The sequence below is a fragment of the Hippocampus comes genome, unplaced genomic scaffold (genome assembly GCF_001891065.2).
Source record: "Hippocampus comes isolate QL1 unplaced genomic scaffold, H_comes_QL1_v1.1 scaffold76, whole genome shotgun sequence".
In the NCBI taxonomy this organism is placed as follows: Eukaryota; Metazoa; Chordata; class Actinopteri; order Syngnathiformes; family Syngnathidae; genus Hippocampus; species Hippocampus comes.
In genome coordinates this window covers 1,132,135-1,148,885 of record NW_017805277.1, presented here as the reverse complement: position 1 = coordinate 1,148,885, position 16,751 = coordinate 1,132,135, and the positions used below count along the sequence as shown (strand labels likewise).

Here is a 16,751-nt window from a genome sequence, read left to right as displayed (position 1 = left end):
TTGTGAAAGAATGCCGCGAGACAGCCAGATGTCTGTTGAGTGGTAAACTCTTGAACGACCATTTAGCTTATATGTTACAATGGGAATTTATTGTCTCTGGCTCGCATTTACCATTTGCATGTCCTTCCATTTTTAGTCCCTCTTCATAATGCAGGTTTTCATCATCCTCACATGGACCAAGCAGCCTGACCAGTTGAGGGGAATGAACTATTAGAGCGGAGCTTGTCCTTTGACGATATAAGATGTCAGATTCACTTGCAAATTCGATTTTAGATAGATTTGGGCTTGAAATAAGTTCCTCTGACATATATCACAATCCATCAGTCCCAAATTAGACCGAACCCTGTATCTGTCTACTAGATCCTGACCTTTCCATGCAGCCTGGTTGCTAGTCCAAACATCGAGCGTCAATGCTCTTGGCAGCAAAAATCTTTGCTTTTCATTTCCTCTGCTTGTCTCCTGTGTGACAACCAAGTTTAATGTCCCGGAGGCTAAACTTTCTGACATTAGCGAGCCAAGTTGATTTGCTCCAATGTTATGAAGCTCATAGGAGAGCTGACCTTTTCTTGACTGAAAGACTCATATGACACTCACACTCTTTCTGCCTGAGCAGAGAACACGTCTGCCTCTGGGGACGTGTACTCGGGCCACCTGAGCCTTTGTCTGAACGCTGCACAGGAGTTCACTGGATATTCGTCGTCGGCTGCAGTTGTATTTGCTTGGTAAACAAATGTGCACAAAACAGCGAACGTGTCCTAATATCCTCAAGATAATTGAAAATTCACAAAACAAGCCGTACATTTCATTGTGCTCTAAACTAATGAATACCTCGTCAAGTTATATGCACACTATAAAGGAATATTGCAGTACTTTTCCATCCAGGATTTTTCTTCTGTCAAGTACCACCTGCTAATGGAATAATTTTGAGACCAGCGGACGTGCTAACCAGTCGACCACCGTGCCGCTTTAAGTAAATTCAACACACATTCAACACACCATGAGCGTTTGAGCATTCATTGGGCCACCGTGAGCAACATCACACATGCACACGGCCGCCAAACCAATATTGATGGCCGACAACTTTCAACTTTCACCTCATGTAGATGCAATGATAAAATACTCTTATCTCGATCTAAAACAAACCATAATAGTCAGTGTTTTCCATTCAGGAGAAACATATCCAAGGCTTCCAAAGCACACATTATTAATATCCACTTACTCTGCAGGCTGATAAAAAGAAAAAAGATATTCCATGAATTTACACGTTCGCAGCTCAAAGTGTCAGACTCACTATTTTTCACTGTCATTGGCCTGCGGTTCTGTGAAATTTATACCACTCGCAATTCGTCTTGGAAATGTCAGAAAAGCACAATCCAGAGAGCATCGCTTTACTTGCTCCTCATTATGGTCGCAATTAGAGAGAGATGGTGCCGACTTTTGACTGCCCATGCTGGATGCCATCTCAGGACACTGCACATGCTGAGGAAAGAGCCCGGGCACTGGAGCTTGCAGAGATCCCTTGCACTTTGTAAAAGCATCAATAAAATAGGATTTGTTCCAGTTGTTTACTGAGGGTTAAGAGGAGAGGATAGGGCAGGAAGAGAACGGCAAAGCCGACAGCTGCCTGGCAGGGGCTCAAATGCAGCTTAGCATTTTACCATTCTGACTGGCACACAATGCTCCCCTTTAACTCCCAGCCATCTAAATATTCAGAGTGGTATAAAGAGATGGCTGACACCGCAGCCGACGCAAGACACATCTCAGTTGGCCGAGATTGCACATATAGTCTCCTGGTTGAAGTTTTCCATGAAGGCGTTTTGTTCCCTGAGATTCAGTCATGCACCCCTTGTTCATGTGCCACTAGATGGCAAACTAGCTTCACCGCAAAGCCATCCAGAGAGCTTGTAAACTCTCTTTTAAAGAGGATGGATGGCCTCAATGCATGAATGTATGAAGCATGTTGGGTAACATCACTAATTGGGCAGTGTGGCAATTAGACTCTGAATACCGTACAGTAAAGGAGATTGGTCAGAAGAGGGCTGAAAAACAATGTGAGGAGATGAGGGGAAATAATCGGGAGAAAACACCAACAATTGTTATTGTGTACTCTCACACACAAAAGGGACACAGGTGGACATATAAAAGAGCCGCCTTCATCGGGCAAAATATATTACTGAGCATCTTGAGAAAACTTCCAAGCTCTTGCCACCAACGCGCAGCAGGCAAACACCAAACAGAGCCGTAGGCAAACAGGAAATGCAGACGGTGGATGTCTAGAGGAACAAAGACAATGCGGTCCCATGGGTGTCTACTTTACAACAGTCACATATTCCGTGATGAGGTTTAAGAGCTCATTGCCTTTAACAACTGCTAAGGAGAAGAAAGAGGCGGTGACGATAGTACGTGAATTAGCATTTTTAGGCGGTGAAGATGGCACATCTTCATTAAACTATGAATCAGATGAATGTCTTTGAGGTGGTTCAATGCAAGCTGTTTCTGGTTGCCTGTTGGACTTGTTCGCATTTGTCGTGGTGAGAAAACATTTCACAGTCTCATCTGGACTTTTGGCTACATTATTCATCCAGATTGCTCCCTTACTATGTTTACTTCGTGCGGTGGGTGTTTCATTTATGCATCCTCCAATAAGTGAAGAGGACAGGCTCAAAGATCTACTTTGAATAAAACCTGGTTCAGTTCACCAACCAAATATTTGAAGTCAGGGAAAATGCACCGTGCAAAGATCCATAGGGTACACTGTAGCTAATCGTATGCCTCATATCACACACCATGCATAACAGGTTGCACTAAGGTCCTACCATCTGTATAATATCAGGCCAGGGCAAACGCTGCTTCCAAGCATGCTATTAGAGTGGACGCAGATGAATGTGCCTAAATTGGTCACGGGCAGGATGAGAGTAAGAAGGATCAGAATAGGATAGAAAAGCTGTAAGAGTCAACCTCCCACTACCACGCCTCTGTGTGTTCTGCAGTGTGCTGGGCTGCATCGCATCGTCTCCCCAAACAGCCTCAAAAGCCTAGCCCGCCCCCACCCTCAACCACCCTGCATTCTTAGCCCGCTGTGCCCTCACTTCGCCTTTTGGCCGAGGCAACAGTTCGCATAAACAGAGCTTACCGAGGGGCATGCATCAATCCGTGCCTCCTGCATCCGAAATGCCCTTTTGAAAGTATTTACATTCTCAGCATTTCCTTACCTTCACCTTAAAAGTGACCCAAAATGCCACCAGAGCATCTTTGCATGACTAGACAGTTTGGAGCCGGAGAAAGCTCATTGTTGGGATGACTGCTGCTATGGTGTGAAGCATGAACCTGGAAGAGTCACAAGGGGCCACTGGGCCTCTGCCCGGTGACATATCGGCTAGGTTTAGAACCGTGTGCCGCATGACCGTCAAGTAGGTGTTGTTAAACTCAGGCAATGATTATGGCTTCGGGACGCAAGACGCGTCACGACAATTGTTGCATTCTGATGACCACCTCTGAAGTCCCTTCTAGGACAATTTAGATTTTCTGAGATATCCTGTGTTAAAATTGTGGAGCTGCCGTGACAAAAGGGTTTGCAACAACTCAATTACTCAATAACTATACTTCACGAATCATACACTCATTGCCCATTCATGTCTGATTTGAAGATGAGCAAAAACTCACATGTTCCGAAGAGCTATTTAACCTTGAATGTGAAACATCCTAACAATGTTCAAATTGCTTTGTAAGGTTTGTTGAAATTGCAGTTCCATTGCCACATGCACATAGGAACATAATTGACGGGAAGGCATTATTTAATTACACGTGCAGATCCTCAATCAGTCTGTGGAAACATTTCAAAATATTAAATCAACACAATCAAGGCACAGTAATTTGGTTTTAAAATGATATATTCATGTTTCTGGTACTAAACTTGCCTGACAAGATTTGCTTCTAAAATGGTCTCATGAAATTATTGACAATTGAACACTTTAGTAAAACATTTGACCTGTAATAGCTCAGCATCGAATCACATCATCCATCCACCATCTTAAGGGAGCTAAGCCCAAGATCTCAATATTCATACTATGCTAATATTACGGGATCACACTGATAGTTCCAAATTCAAAACAAAATCCAAATAATACATGCACATCAACGCCTTGTTCGGCTCTCATTTTGACGTTAGGCCTCGCGGTGCATTTACTGTAATGCATATTATCGTTGTGGCGGCTGGCTTAACTTTGACTTTTAGTCTCGAGCTGGTGTGACCGCAGTTAATTTTGAGTTAATTTTGTCATTGTTTACTGTTATCACAAACAGGAACATAACACCATCCTGAAATCACTAACAAATGTAATATGATAACAAAAAATGCTCATTAATCACACTGTCATTGATAAAACATATTTTAAAATGTATAAAAGTGCCATCTTGGTGGTGTTAAAGGCTGATGGCTAGCAGCTGGCTGCTAAAGGTGATTACCTTTTCGGCTAGGGACAATCGGCGGACTACTTTTCAAAGGCAGTTTAATAGGCGAAAAGGAATCTTCCCACTTATCTTTGATGCATGACACAGTTGCCATTCCTACCAATTCATTTTTAACAAACCAGACTTACTCGAATATGCTATATTAGAGGGTTATAAAGCACTACTGTAGTTGTGACGTCATTTGTGGTCTTCAACAGAACGCAATTTCACCCAACTTGGCGGCCCCATGATATTGATGAATTATTCTATTTCATCGTTATTCCACATGTTTTAAGCATATACCACGTATTGGAAAAAATAAAAAAGGTAGGCGTTAGTTCCCCTTTAATCATAAAATATGCTTCCATGCACAAAAACACTCATCCTCATTAAAATCAGAGGTGAGCATGAGCCTATCCCAGCTGATTTTGGTGAGGTACACCTTGAAGTGGTCGCCAGTCCATCGCAGGGCACAGTAAAATTTTGGTGTGATTTGGTCAAAGTAATTTAAAAGTACAGTCTGAGGTGGAATAACTCAATATTTAATGCTATGTTAAAACTTTAACTATTCAAGTCATTGTTGGATCCTTTTTGTCTGGTGCCGCTCCGATGTCGGGGAGTGTCTCCAGGTCTCATAAATACAGTGTGAATGACAGCCGTGAAGCGGACAACAATAGCAAAGCTGCCCAATTCTCATCAGATGTGTTGACATATATGACCCTTTCCGAACACCCCTTTCTTCTCACACGTGCTCAAACACACTCCAATAGGTGGAGAACAATGTGCAATCAGAGTGGTCCTCTCCATGTCTCTGAACCCTCGAATTCGCTCCGGTAATTAATGGGCCAATTATTGTGTGTTTATTCTGGACAACCGCAGATGTAGTCGTACTGTGCCTCTCTGGGAACATCGAGGAGTCGGACAGATAAATCAAAGCGAGGTGCATCTGTCCTTGTGAGTGCCAAACGTTTCCCCCGTAACCTTCCTCTTCCCCAACGGCCCGAATGTGAGACTGTCTCATAGCCAATCAGGTCAAAGCTTGGTTTCACCCCCACCCCCTCCCAATGTACTTGACATTGGCAAGATTAATTGCCTTGTGCACTGGGCAAATGTGTTACCTCCTAGTGTAATACAGGTGTCAGAAATGTGACTCTCTGGATTTCCTCAATATGAAATTCAGGAGGATAAGAATAACCTGTTCCATTTTGTCCAACAAAGGGTTCACGAAGCCTCACCCCCACCCCCACCCCCCACCTCCCTTGTAAACTCTCACAGGCTGTAAATCTTGCCATAAAGTCTCAGCTGTGAGCCCCACTGACCTGTAATTTTTTTCTCTGTGTGTTACTATGTCATTGAGCTTCAACGGCCCGTGTCCAAACTGTAACTAAACATGCACTGTACATCACACTGACGTATTTAAAATGCAGCTACAAGGGCACAGACACTTGATATGATCATCAACTCCAAGGATTTTGATGATGTTTTTAAAACTTCTTTTTTTCTTTTAAAGCATCAAAGGGATTTTGATGGTACACTTGATTGTTATAATGTGAATTGTGAGGGCATCATTACCATTGTGATCTTGATCACCTACTTAAATGGCCAGTGATGGACCTGGCAAGACACCTCTTGCGTGTTAGCTCGAGCAACAGTGCTACCATAACGACCATAATATCCTCCTGCCTCAATTTTCAACGTCAATCCAGCACTGAAGGTTAGTGAGAGTTGTAGTCAGATGACCTTGATAGAATATACCTTCCAACAGAGTTTTGGAAATGTTATGACAATTAGGCAGAACAGGAACTAGCACAGCTGCATTAAAATCAGTGATGTAATTTACGGCGATGCCCAAATCAGTCGCAGCCTCCCATGGAGAGTGTCTGGCAGGAAGGTTGGTGTTCTCACCAGGGACTCGTTACCTAATAATCTGGCCCTGCAGGTGTTCCCGCAGAGGTCAACAATCTGTAAGAGTCGCATCGCAGCTCAGCGGCTGCCTTCAGGAAACCACCTTGATGGGCTCCATTGCCCTTAGATCAAACTACAACTTTGCCACTATCTGTGACACGAGACAGTGCCTACTTTGTCATAAACTGGCCAAGTTCATCAGCTGTTAATTACATATTTTATCCAATCACATCAATACATTTGCTTGAATGTCTGTTAGAAGAGATTCATCTGGGAGGAGCATACTTGACATGAGAAAATCCTTTGTTTATCCAATCGAAAAAAGAACATGATAAGATAGGCTGTTTGTTTATAGTTCCCCTTGATGAACTTCTTTTTATATTTGTTTGACAAATACGAGTGTAAAACGAGATGGATGAAGCATATATGTCACACAAATCACCTTGCCATGAAACCATCATTTGTGTCGGGAGTGTTTTTATTACTTCTATATCTGAAAAGCAGCATTGGTTAACTTAAAAACATCCCCATAGTTTTACAGTGCGGCAGTTTGACTCAGGAATGGATTCCCTCTGTTTACAAATACAAATACAAACAAACCAGAGCTACCATCGTGGTTCTAATGGTAATGATTCTGTTTTTTTTTAGATTTAGGTTTGTTTCCTCATGTGCCTCTTTGGTCTTCCTCGTTAGGTTGTATTTCCACCTGTTCTTTTCATCCAGGTGCCTTGCGTCAACCAATCAGCTCCCTCAACCCATTGTGTCTTGTCCAGGTGTTCTTTGCTGGCTCGTCAGTTGGCTTGTATTTCGTTCCCTGGTTTCTTTCAGTATTTGTCGGATCGTTGCTGCTGTCACATTTTGTTTTACTGTCATGGTTGTTTGTTACTTTGGTTAGGGATTTTTCAGGACTTTGTATTTTGGATTTATTTTTTCCAATGTATCCCTGCAAGTGGTTTTTTTTTTTTTTTCATACATTTTGTTCGGTACTCCCTGGTTCGCTTGCTTATTTGGGTCCACTAGCATCACGTTGACACTTTTTTTTTTTTTTTCATACGTTTTGTTCGGTACTCCCTGGTTCGCTTGCTTTTTTTGGGTCCACTAGCATCACGTTGACATGAGTAATAGAATTAGGTGAATACAACCGAAGCTCAACAGGCAACAATGCAGAAGCAGCATTCACAAAATGTAGTGTACCTCATGACTGAATATCTTGTTAAATCACCTTTTATCAGCAATAACCTCACATATACTGTAAACCTACTGTGCCGAATCTCATCATATTGAATCTCAAAAAGCTATTGAACAATGCACAAATTGCTTTTGAGGGAAGAGAAAACACTTTGGACGGTTGGCTAGAAAATGATAGAAGTAAAAGATTACTCTGGTTGTTCCTGTGCTGGTATAAAAAAAGAAACATTTGGGTAGAGTATCAGCGTCAAGAAGAGAAACAACCTTTGACATCTGTCGACACAAGGTCACAGACAGGAAATGTAGGAAAAGAAAATATAAGGGTTTCACAGACAGCTGTCTCAGATTTTCAGCAAGTGGGAGAGATGGGAAAAGTAAACATAACTATCACTTCCCAATGACGGCTCTTACCGCTCCCTTCTTGGAGAAGTCTGGCAAACCAAACGCAGACGAAACATATCTCTTTTCAACTTCTTTTTGACAGATTATATACACATTTTAAAATGCTCCGGCAGCTGGTGTGGAAGGAAGTTTAGATTTTTGGAAATGAAACTGATATGATCGCTAAACAACAAAAAATGTGCATGAGATATCAAAGTGGTGACAGCTTTTGAATGTGCACAAATGTAAATGCTGCATGTCATTTCACGCATTGGGCTTGGAGCACACACATGAGTAAGCAGCCTTATACAACAGCTTCAGAATGTGAATGCGCAGAAAATAAAGTGTAGTGTAGACTAAAATTCAAAATACAGTCACTGGTTTTACACCTGAGAGAGAAAACAAAGAGAGCAATTTCATGATCAAGAGTACTTTCTACAATGCAATCAATCGGGAAAATGTGTCAATGTTTTGTTTTTGTTGATATGATTAGCATCTCTTAACACGTGAGTCCTGCGTCTCATGCTCCCATCGACCTGACAAAGGTTTGCTGCATAGTGTAAATGAATGAGTAAGAGGTTAACCACTGTATACTTCATTGGGGGACATCTATTGACAGAGTAGGTTGCGGTGCTCTGTTTCCATACCTGTCAACTCATACGGTTTAGCCATATTTTATACGGATTTTGTGGTGAATCTTACGTATATGCCCATATCGCACAAATCATACGGATTCTGAAAATTTCCGTTTTTTTTTTTTTTTTTCCCCTAACAGGTAGTTCCGTTTGCTTTTGCCCAGAATGGTGCTTGTCTACTCGAATGCTTTCATTTCCGGTAACGTTCCAGTAAATCACGTGGTTCCTAGTTGATAACAGCAGAGTATTCATTCCATACTTCGGTAGTGTACAAGCAAGTTCTAATCTACAAGGTGAAAAAAGTAACGCAGGAATACAACTCTGAACACAGTAATGCCCCTAAGTAGAATGATGATTAGACATTCACCTGCCATTGTATTATGGAGATCTACAATAAATATCATTAAAAATTCCCTGGGTTTTTTTCTGCCGTTATTTTGACATGTAAAATGCTTTGGTATGTTATAAGGATTTTTTGCTCTTTATAAGGATTTTTTTGGTAGTTTATATGGGTTGGCGCTCCGAAAGGTTGACAGGTATGTGTTTCCTCTCGGGCTCGTTCGAGTTTCATCATTTCTTCACCGCTTTCCAAAATGCAGTGTCTCATTAGAACTCAAAGTACAATACGAACTGTCCACAAGTGGAACTTTTCCAAGAGACAAGACACCAAAATATATGGATGTAGTCAATTTGCTCTGCTCTGATCCAACGTCATTTACTGGATGGTTACTGTACATTCATTCATTCAAGCTTTATTCGGTGTTAAGTATGGATTAAAAATTCCAAATCCATCCATGAAATAAGAGATTACTTTGGAGGTTTTTTTTTTTAGCAAGTCGCAGGAGCCGGCCTCTCCTAGAGATGTGAATACAATATGACTGAACCACCACTATTCTGTGCCAACTAACAAACAGTTGTTAGGAAACCTGTGAATGAAGTTTGACATTCTTGAGTATTTAGCCTTAAGCAAGCGCATGCAACAACCAAACACAGCTTGTCAGTCGAGTTTGGTGCCAAGAATATTCTGCTGCCATACGTTTCCAAATCTTTCTAAGATAAAATGTCACCTCGGGAGTGTATGCAAACACGACTTGATCCCTTTCTCTCAAAGCAGTGTTGAAAAATATGTGCCAATGCCACAGAAATTATGCCAATATATTTTTGTTTTTGTGTACAAGGCATTTTTGTAACATTTATTTTAGAAAGATTTTAGTCCCCATAAATGCCATTACAAACCATTACTCTTTTGTAACTAGGAACAGGGGTGAAGATGAATCCTCAAAATAGCAAGAATAATGGTAAATCTGTGCATGTGAATTATATATTTTTTGGGGGTGGGGGGAATATCAACAGAATATAACTTTTTTTTTATACTTCATGCTCAATGAGCACCCTGTTACTTTGTGTCATTCTGTACCCTGCCTCAAACCATATTGAACATTTTGTGATGGCAATCCAGAACTTTACAGACAATCATGGCTCCCAATCTTGAGGTGTTTTGCTCCACGCACTGCCAAAGTTCTCCTTTTTTGCTGTTATTACCTGCAACTTCTTTTAATACAGTTAAAAAAAAACAAGCTGCATCACCATTAATGGCAGTGTGAAATGTGGGTGCTATTATATATTCTCATAAATTTCTAGGCAATTGGGGAGGCCCTTACCTCTACCCTGACCAAAGTGGTCATCCATCATGATAATAAGATAAAATCCAGATTCTGTGTTCGACTTTGGATGACTATCCTTGCTGGAGAGTATATGCTTCCTTAAACCTCAAATTATGGGAGAAAGGGGACAGAGGCAGCATGTCCCCCACCACAATGTCCTCCACATCTCCTTGAAGCAACTCTTAAGTGGCTTAGAGTGGTCTTATTTCCCTCCACAATAAATTGAAGGAGACAGTATAAGCGATGGTCTGACTTGAATGTAAGGTCTTGTGAAAGCTTTCCACTGCCGGCGATTTTATGAAGGATGTGGTGTGGTCGGGTCAGCACCCGTCAAAATATTCTGCGTCATTTTGGCACGCCGATGACTCTTAGCTCAACCAATGAGTTGCAAGTGTGGGCAAGAGTCGCTAATTAGGCGAGAGTCTCTTGCTGTATCAGCTCGGCCACAAGTGATCCCCTGATAATGATACACATGCATTCTACTAAAACACGCTGTCAGGCTGCAGACACACAAGGTTGTTCGGCAAATCCATAGTCGCATGCGACTCAGAAAATCTCAGCACATGAACAAGAACCGTCATCAGGAACCAGGGCTCAATAGCTCGGTTAAAAATAGAGCAGGACTGTGTTATTGGCAATAAAATGGTTGCACTACTCACTATAATAATTCTTCAAAAAGTAAAATCTTTCAGTTTCTGCAAAGTGACCAATGACTGCACATTTGCATCTTGAGTCACCTGTCAGGAATCCTTTTCCACTCCTCCATCATATCATCACCTCGCTGGTGGATGTTAGCGCAACCTTCCACTGATCATTGATCATTTTGTGACCTGTGAAGTCCAGCGGTTTGAATGATGTGTTGAGTAATTTTGAGGGAACGGTAAATTTACATTGTTACTGGGTCCTATGTTACGTGTCATTTCTGCCGTGTGGACCATTTAAAAATATATTCATGGGTGAGGGGTTTCATGAGATAATGTAAGTAAAGTATTCCTGAAAACGTCATGTTAATTGAGAAAAAAATGGACTTTAAAGGCGCTTAAACAAGTTGATACCAGTACCTTGGCCATCTTTTATCTGATTTCATTTAACTCAAACTAGAAATGTCTATGTGTAAACGCTATGCCATGAAGCATCCTTCAGGTGATTATGATACTGAACATGCGCCGTGTTGTATCATAAAATAATTAAATGCCAATAATAAAATGAGCTCAGTCTTTCCCATTCGAATGAATATATGAGGGAGGAAACCCCAAACTCACAAATTCAAAATTTATGAGACATTATTTTCAGCCAGGTTGAGAACTAAAAATGCTGTTGCAAACGACACAGCATTTGAAAGTGACTGTAAAACTGTAACAGAGGCAGCATGAATCACTGTAACATGAATGCAACGTTACAATAATTGTGTTGCGACTAAACGGAAGAGAATTCATCAAGATGAGTTGAAAATTTGGACTTATGAGAGACTATTGAGAAAATATGACAAAAGGAAGACTACATATCCAAATCACTTGGGGTCAAGGGGTTATTTTATGTACTTCATTTGTTAAGTACTGACGAACTGCCTCAAAAAACGAAGCCAATTGTGCGGACCACAACCACTTGGTAACAACCGATTCAGTGGCCTCGTGTGTTTAGCTATTGAGAGATAACACAGCTGATGGAAGCTCATCAATTTTTAATGCTGTTGAAACACATTTGTGGTGAAAACAGAAGGGTAGCATTCTTGAGATACTTGCGTCCAGATGTCTCAAAGCTGACAAGCCAGTTTGTTTTTTTCTGAATCTGGAAACATTTGCCTGGTCTACTTCAGGCTGATGAATTCTGTTCCATATTTCTCCTTTTACTTGGAGGAAAGCCAACTGTTTAGTGCTGTTTTGTCCATTCTTCTCTCAACCAGACTATCCCTAAGGATCTATTTTGGGAACAGCAGCAGAAGGATTCATGCCAAGGTAATGAAGGCTGAACACAAAAGGACGTCACCTGTCCTTGAAGGGCGCATGTCAGCTGGGATGTCAAGGAATAACAACATTCCTGTTGTCAGGAAAACATTCATCCCAGTGTGAAGTCATTATTTAATCGGACATCACCAAAATATAATTTAGATTACTTTGTATCTCCAGTGGCTTTTATAGATTTAAAATGGTGTGACACTACCCACTTGGGTTGGCTGCACACCAATAAAACTATACCACTGTAATCCATTTTACTGATGTCCTTTTTAAACTTTCATGTATCATCCCATTGACAATGTTCGAAAGCACATGATGAGCTATATGATTTATCAAAAAGAATAACAAGTGAAACAAAAATGTTATTTTCATCGAACAAATATAATGTAGGTCCCTATTACACATCGTCACCCTCTGAACTCTCCCAAACTAAAAACTGTCCACCAAAGTGCCCCAATAGGAGTGAATCGTATAATATGTGCCGGCATTTGGCTGTGACTATCTGCTACCTCTCACTCTTGTAGGCTTTTCATTCATCATCATGCCGCCTGTTTGTTGCTGTCCGTTTTGTTATTGTTCTTGTGTGACCACTAGAGCTTACATGTCATTTTGTTTCCACACAAAATAAATACAACAACTCAGCTGCTGTTTGGCCGTTTCGCCACACAGGTCCCACCCAGCCTTCCCCACAAAAATCTGTTCAAGCAAGAGCCCAGCCATACACCAGATGACTGTTTGTGTTTACTCACCCTTTTGCCCTCCTTGCCTGGTTCGCCTGACTGGCCTGGCATGCCATCCAGTCCCTGGATTGGAAAAATATATTATGGTGTATGTTGCTTCTTGGAAAAAAAGGCAATGCAGAAAGATATTTGAAACACCAGTGGACAACTATTAGAAATGCTCCCATTGATAGGTGTTTGTCATTAAAACACAGCGTATATAATGACAAAAAAAAAAAGTTCCACCTTTTTTTAAAAGACTTCAACTACAACCTTGGTTTGTTCACAATGTATTTGCAAATGCTGTAGAGGTTCAATTTGTGTGTTAAAATTAATTGCTGTGTTTGATTGCCATAGAAGGTCTGTGTATGGATATTCATAGTTCACATTCCGTTTCATTAGATATGTGATGTTAAATCAGTTACCTTTTCTCCTTTGTCACCACGGGGGCCCTGAGGGTGAAAAAAAGAAGAGAAAATGTGTTCAAACATATAAGAAATGAATTCATTCATTAACATGTTCAATTAAAACTGTCATGCTTTGTTATTTTCAGGAAAAAAAAAGTCAATTACCTGATCTCCTTTGAGGCATTCATTGACAGCCTAACAGTCAAACAAAACAAAACAAAAAACAGTCATTATGATTACAAAGATAATATTTTCATACATTATATGGATAAAAATATTTAGACATTTGGTTTGTACACCTACAGATGTGATCATGGAAGTGATAATGTGATCTACATTTCAAAATGGTTCATAAAGAGGTTTGTCTTAATACTTTTGGCTATGTCACCTTATATATACGATGAAACATTACAAGTTGGAAAGTCTCACTAAGGCGACACAACTGGGAACAAGGTATTTAGCCTTGGCCTCCATGACACTGAGAGTAGTGGGATCGTGGTAATTACAAGTCCCCAGACAGCCTAATGCCCACCACCCGGATCGGGAAAACAGGCGTTCATCCTCAGCTGGGCCACAAAATGGACACGAGACCAAACAGAACGTCTCACTTTTCAAATACAAGCCAAATGAACGGTGTTGTGTTTCAATTGGCATCCAAGAGTCAAAAGCTGTTGACTTTTCTTGGAAACAGCTGCCGAAACAGACGCCCCCGGCCCATGTCTTCTGAATTAGTCAGAGGCCTTGTTCAGGGTTGGAAAGTTAACAAGAAGCTTAAAGACACTTGAGGCTACAAGCTTCAGGACAGTCAGTCACAGCTCATTCATTCAACACATGTACAATGGTGCATCTGGTGAAGCCTTGGAAGATTTTATACCTGCATACTGGGCATATAACTTTGCTCAAGCAATCTATTCGAGATATTTTTCCTCAGTTTTCAGAAGTGTAAAATGTCATCTCTGAGCTGTCCTTGGGGGATGCGAATGTGCAGTATATATATCCATCTTATTTCAATTTCCAGAATTTTAGAAAACATACACCACAAGTTTTTCACTTCCAACAAAATGTTCCGTCGTGTTGTGAAGTTTCAACACTGCGCATAAGTAAGGCCTCAAGTAATTAGTTAGCAGTTAGCAATTTATTATGCTCACTGGCAAGGCAAAGCAAAGCAGTTTTATTTATACAGCACATTTCATACACAAAGCAACTCAATGTGCAGACTATGAACACTAAAAATTGAGATGTGCTAACAATCTCTGGAGTGAAAGGGGGTGAAAAGTGATTTTTATTAGATAAAACAAATGATGTTACAGGACAAAATAAAAATTTAACATGAATTGTCTTTATGTGACTGTTACAATCAAAGTGTCAATTATCAGATCACACATTGTATGTTACTTTCCAGTAGTGACAATTTTGATTGGACACGATACAGATGACTTTTTGGGTAACTATGATTGATACCGACACCAATACTTTGTGTGATATATTTTTTTCAGCCCAATAAAACACATGACAATAACCGACAACAACTCACACATGCACTTTTTTTGTTTATTAATTAGTGTGCATTTGGAAAATCTCCTGCCTGATGCTTTGGCGCTCTGTGTCCCCACTCACATCGGTCAGAGAGCGATCAAGGCATCTCCAGATTTTGGCACTCTGAATACCCGAATTGCACATTTCAACAACGCTGTGAGTTTCCGAATGGTTGGAATGGAGCAGAGCGTGCTTTGCTTCCGGTAATTTTCAGGTGTCATAAAATCGAAGAAAAATGGAATGGATCTACCTTTTAGCTATAACAGCCTCTGTGTATCAAGGAAGACAATTTATTTGTAAAGGAAACATCATGAGATAGAAGTACAAAATTGTGAACTTACAGGCAGTCCTGGAGCTCCAGGCAGACCACTATCACCCTGTGAACCAAGACAAGGTTAATTAATCAAATTTCAGTCAATGGCGAATGACATAGGTCAATAGCATATGGGACTAGTGCGTTACGAGTGAAGAAAGCTCGTTAATGTTTTTTTTTAATTATTATTGAACTATAATCACTGCTATCAAACCGTAATGTCAGCTAGAATAAGACTGGAATAATAGCTCAACATATGCACAAAAGAAAAGCCCATTAACTTCTATTTACAGTGTAGTGAGATGAAGCCTGTCAAAAAGACGTTTGCATAGTCAGACAGGACGGATTGGCTTGTGCCATTAAATGTGACATCTTAAAACAAGTAAAGTGGTACTGTAGAGGTGTGAAAGCTTTGCCGCATTAAGAATGGACAGTTACGATAGCAATGTTGACATTGAGGTGGTTGTGGAAAAAAAACATGTTTTGATAGCAGCACAGCAAAATATAATCATTATTTGCTCATCCTTTTGCCTCTCTCACTTTGTTTCCTCCTCCTACACTGTCCAACATTTCTAAGAGATCGCTCCCTTTCAATACCCGGAATAAAATCAGTTGGATCTCAAACTGAATGAAAGATACAACTGTGCTGGTAGTTTGTATCCACGTGTTATATCTGACTGAATATCACATTTGAAAAGATGCCTGCTGCGGACCATCTAAGGGGTTGATCACTACTTTATGCTTCCAAATTTGCCTCTTTTTGACAGTTTAACTGGGGGAAAAAAAAAAACAAGTTAAACTCCTTCCAATTCCACATCAGCGTGATAGGACACCCTGGGGACTGAGAAGCTCTGGTCCTTCTTGACTCCATGTTGGAAAAAATCAGAACCAAATACACTTAGAAGGTGTGATTTAATGACTCATTTGTGACGGAAGAGGGCTCGATTAGAGGAATCATCCGCCAAGCAAATAACTGATTCCAGGAAATCAAATTACAACAACCGTTTTTGATTCCCACCCCTTAAAAATACAGATTAAGTCAATTTCCAACCAGGCAAGTGATACATGTCAAGCACTGACTGTGAAGTAAGGTTGGGCATTGAGTCTCGAGATTTAATTGGAACCGGGAGTACCATTCCAATTTTTGCGGATTCGTTCGCATTTCAAAATTCCAGTTTCCCAGTTTGATGCCCTATCCACTGACCCGAAGAAGAAACTGCGTTAATCCAACGAAGAAGTGTGCGTCGCGGATGTGCATCTGAGGCTGATAGAAAATGTGTCTTGACTTTGGAAAAAAAAATTAAAAACATGAAGAGCGTTTCAGTGAAAAACATACAATAAGATTAGATTGTGCAAAGGCAGTTGCATGACAGGTATAATTTATAACAGGAGTGTCATGTCTGACGAGCGCAGAGCTCCCTCCCACTACAAGCCTCAGCTTGGAGTCAAACAGGGAACCGGAATCCTTCAAAATCAAATGGTGTCGACCCTACTCTGAAGTAACCATATTTATTCTACAGAAAATTTCCATTGTTTATGGGGCTATGGGTGGCAGAAGCACTCACTTTTTGTCCCTTGGGACCAACTGGTCCTGGGTCA

The 16,751-nt window shown here is 40.7% G+C and overlaps 1 protein-coding gene across 1 annotated transcript in view; it reads right to left on the bottom strand.

Annotated features, from left to right (window-relative positions):
- The window catches only part of LOC109516118 (collagen alpha-1(XIX) chain), a 97,971-nt gene that overhangs the window by 55,252 nt on the left and 25,968 nt on the right, over positions 1-16,751 (bottom strand). The window contains exons 12-15 of the mRNA XM_019870332.1: positions 15,181-15,216; positions 13,469-13,498; positions 13,322-13,348; positions 12,927-12,980 (exon numbers count right to left, since the gene is read on the bottom strand). Coding sequence (XP_019725891.1) covers positions 12,927-12,980; positions 13,322-13,348; positions 13,469-13,498; positions 15,181-15,216 — 147 coding nt within the window. The remainder of the gene's footprint in view (positions 1-12,926; positions 12,981-13,321; positions 13,349-13,468; positions 13,499-15,180; positions 15,217-16,751) is intronic.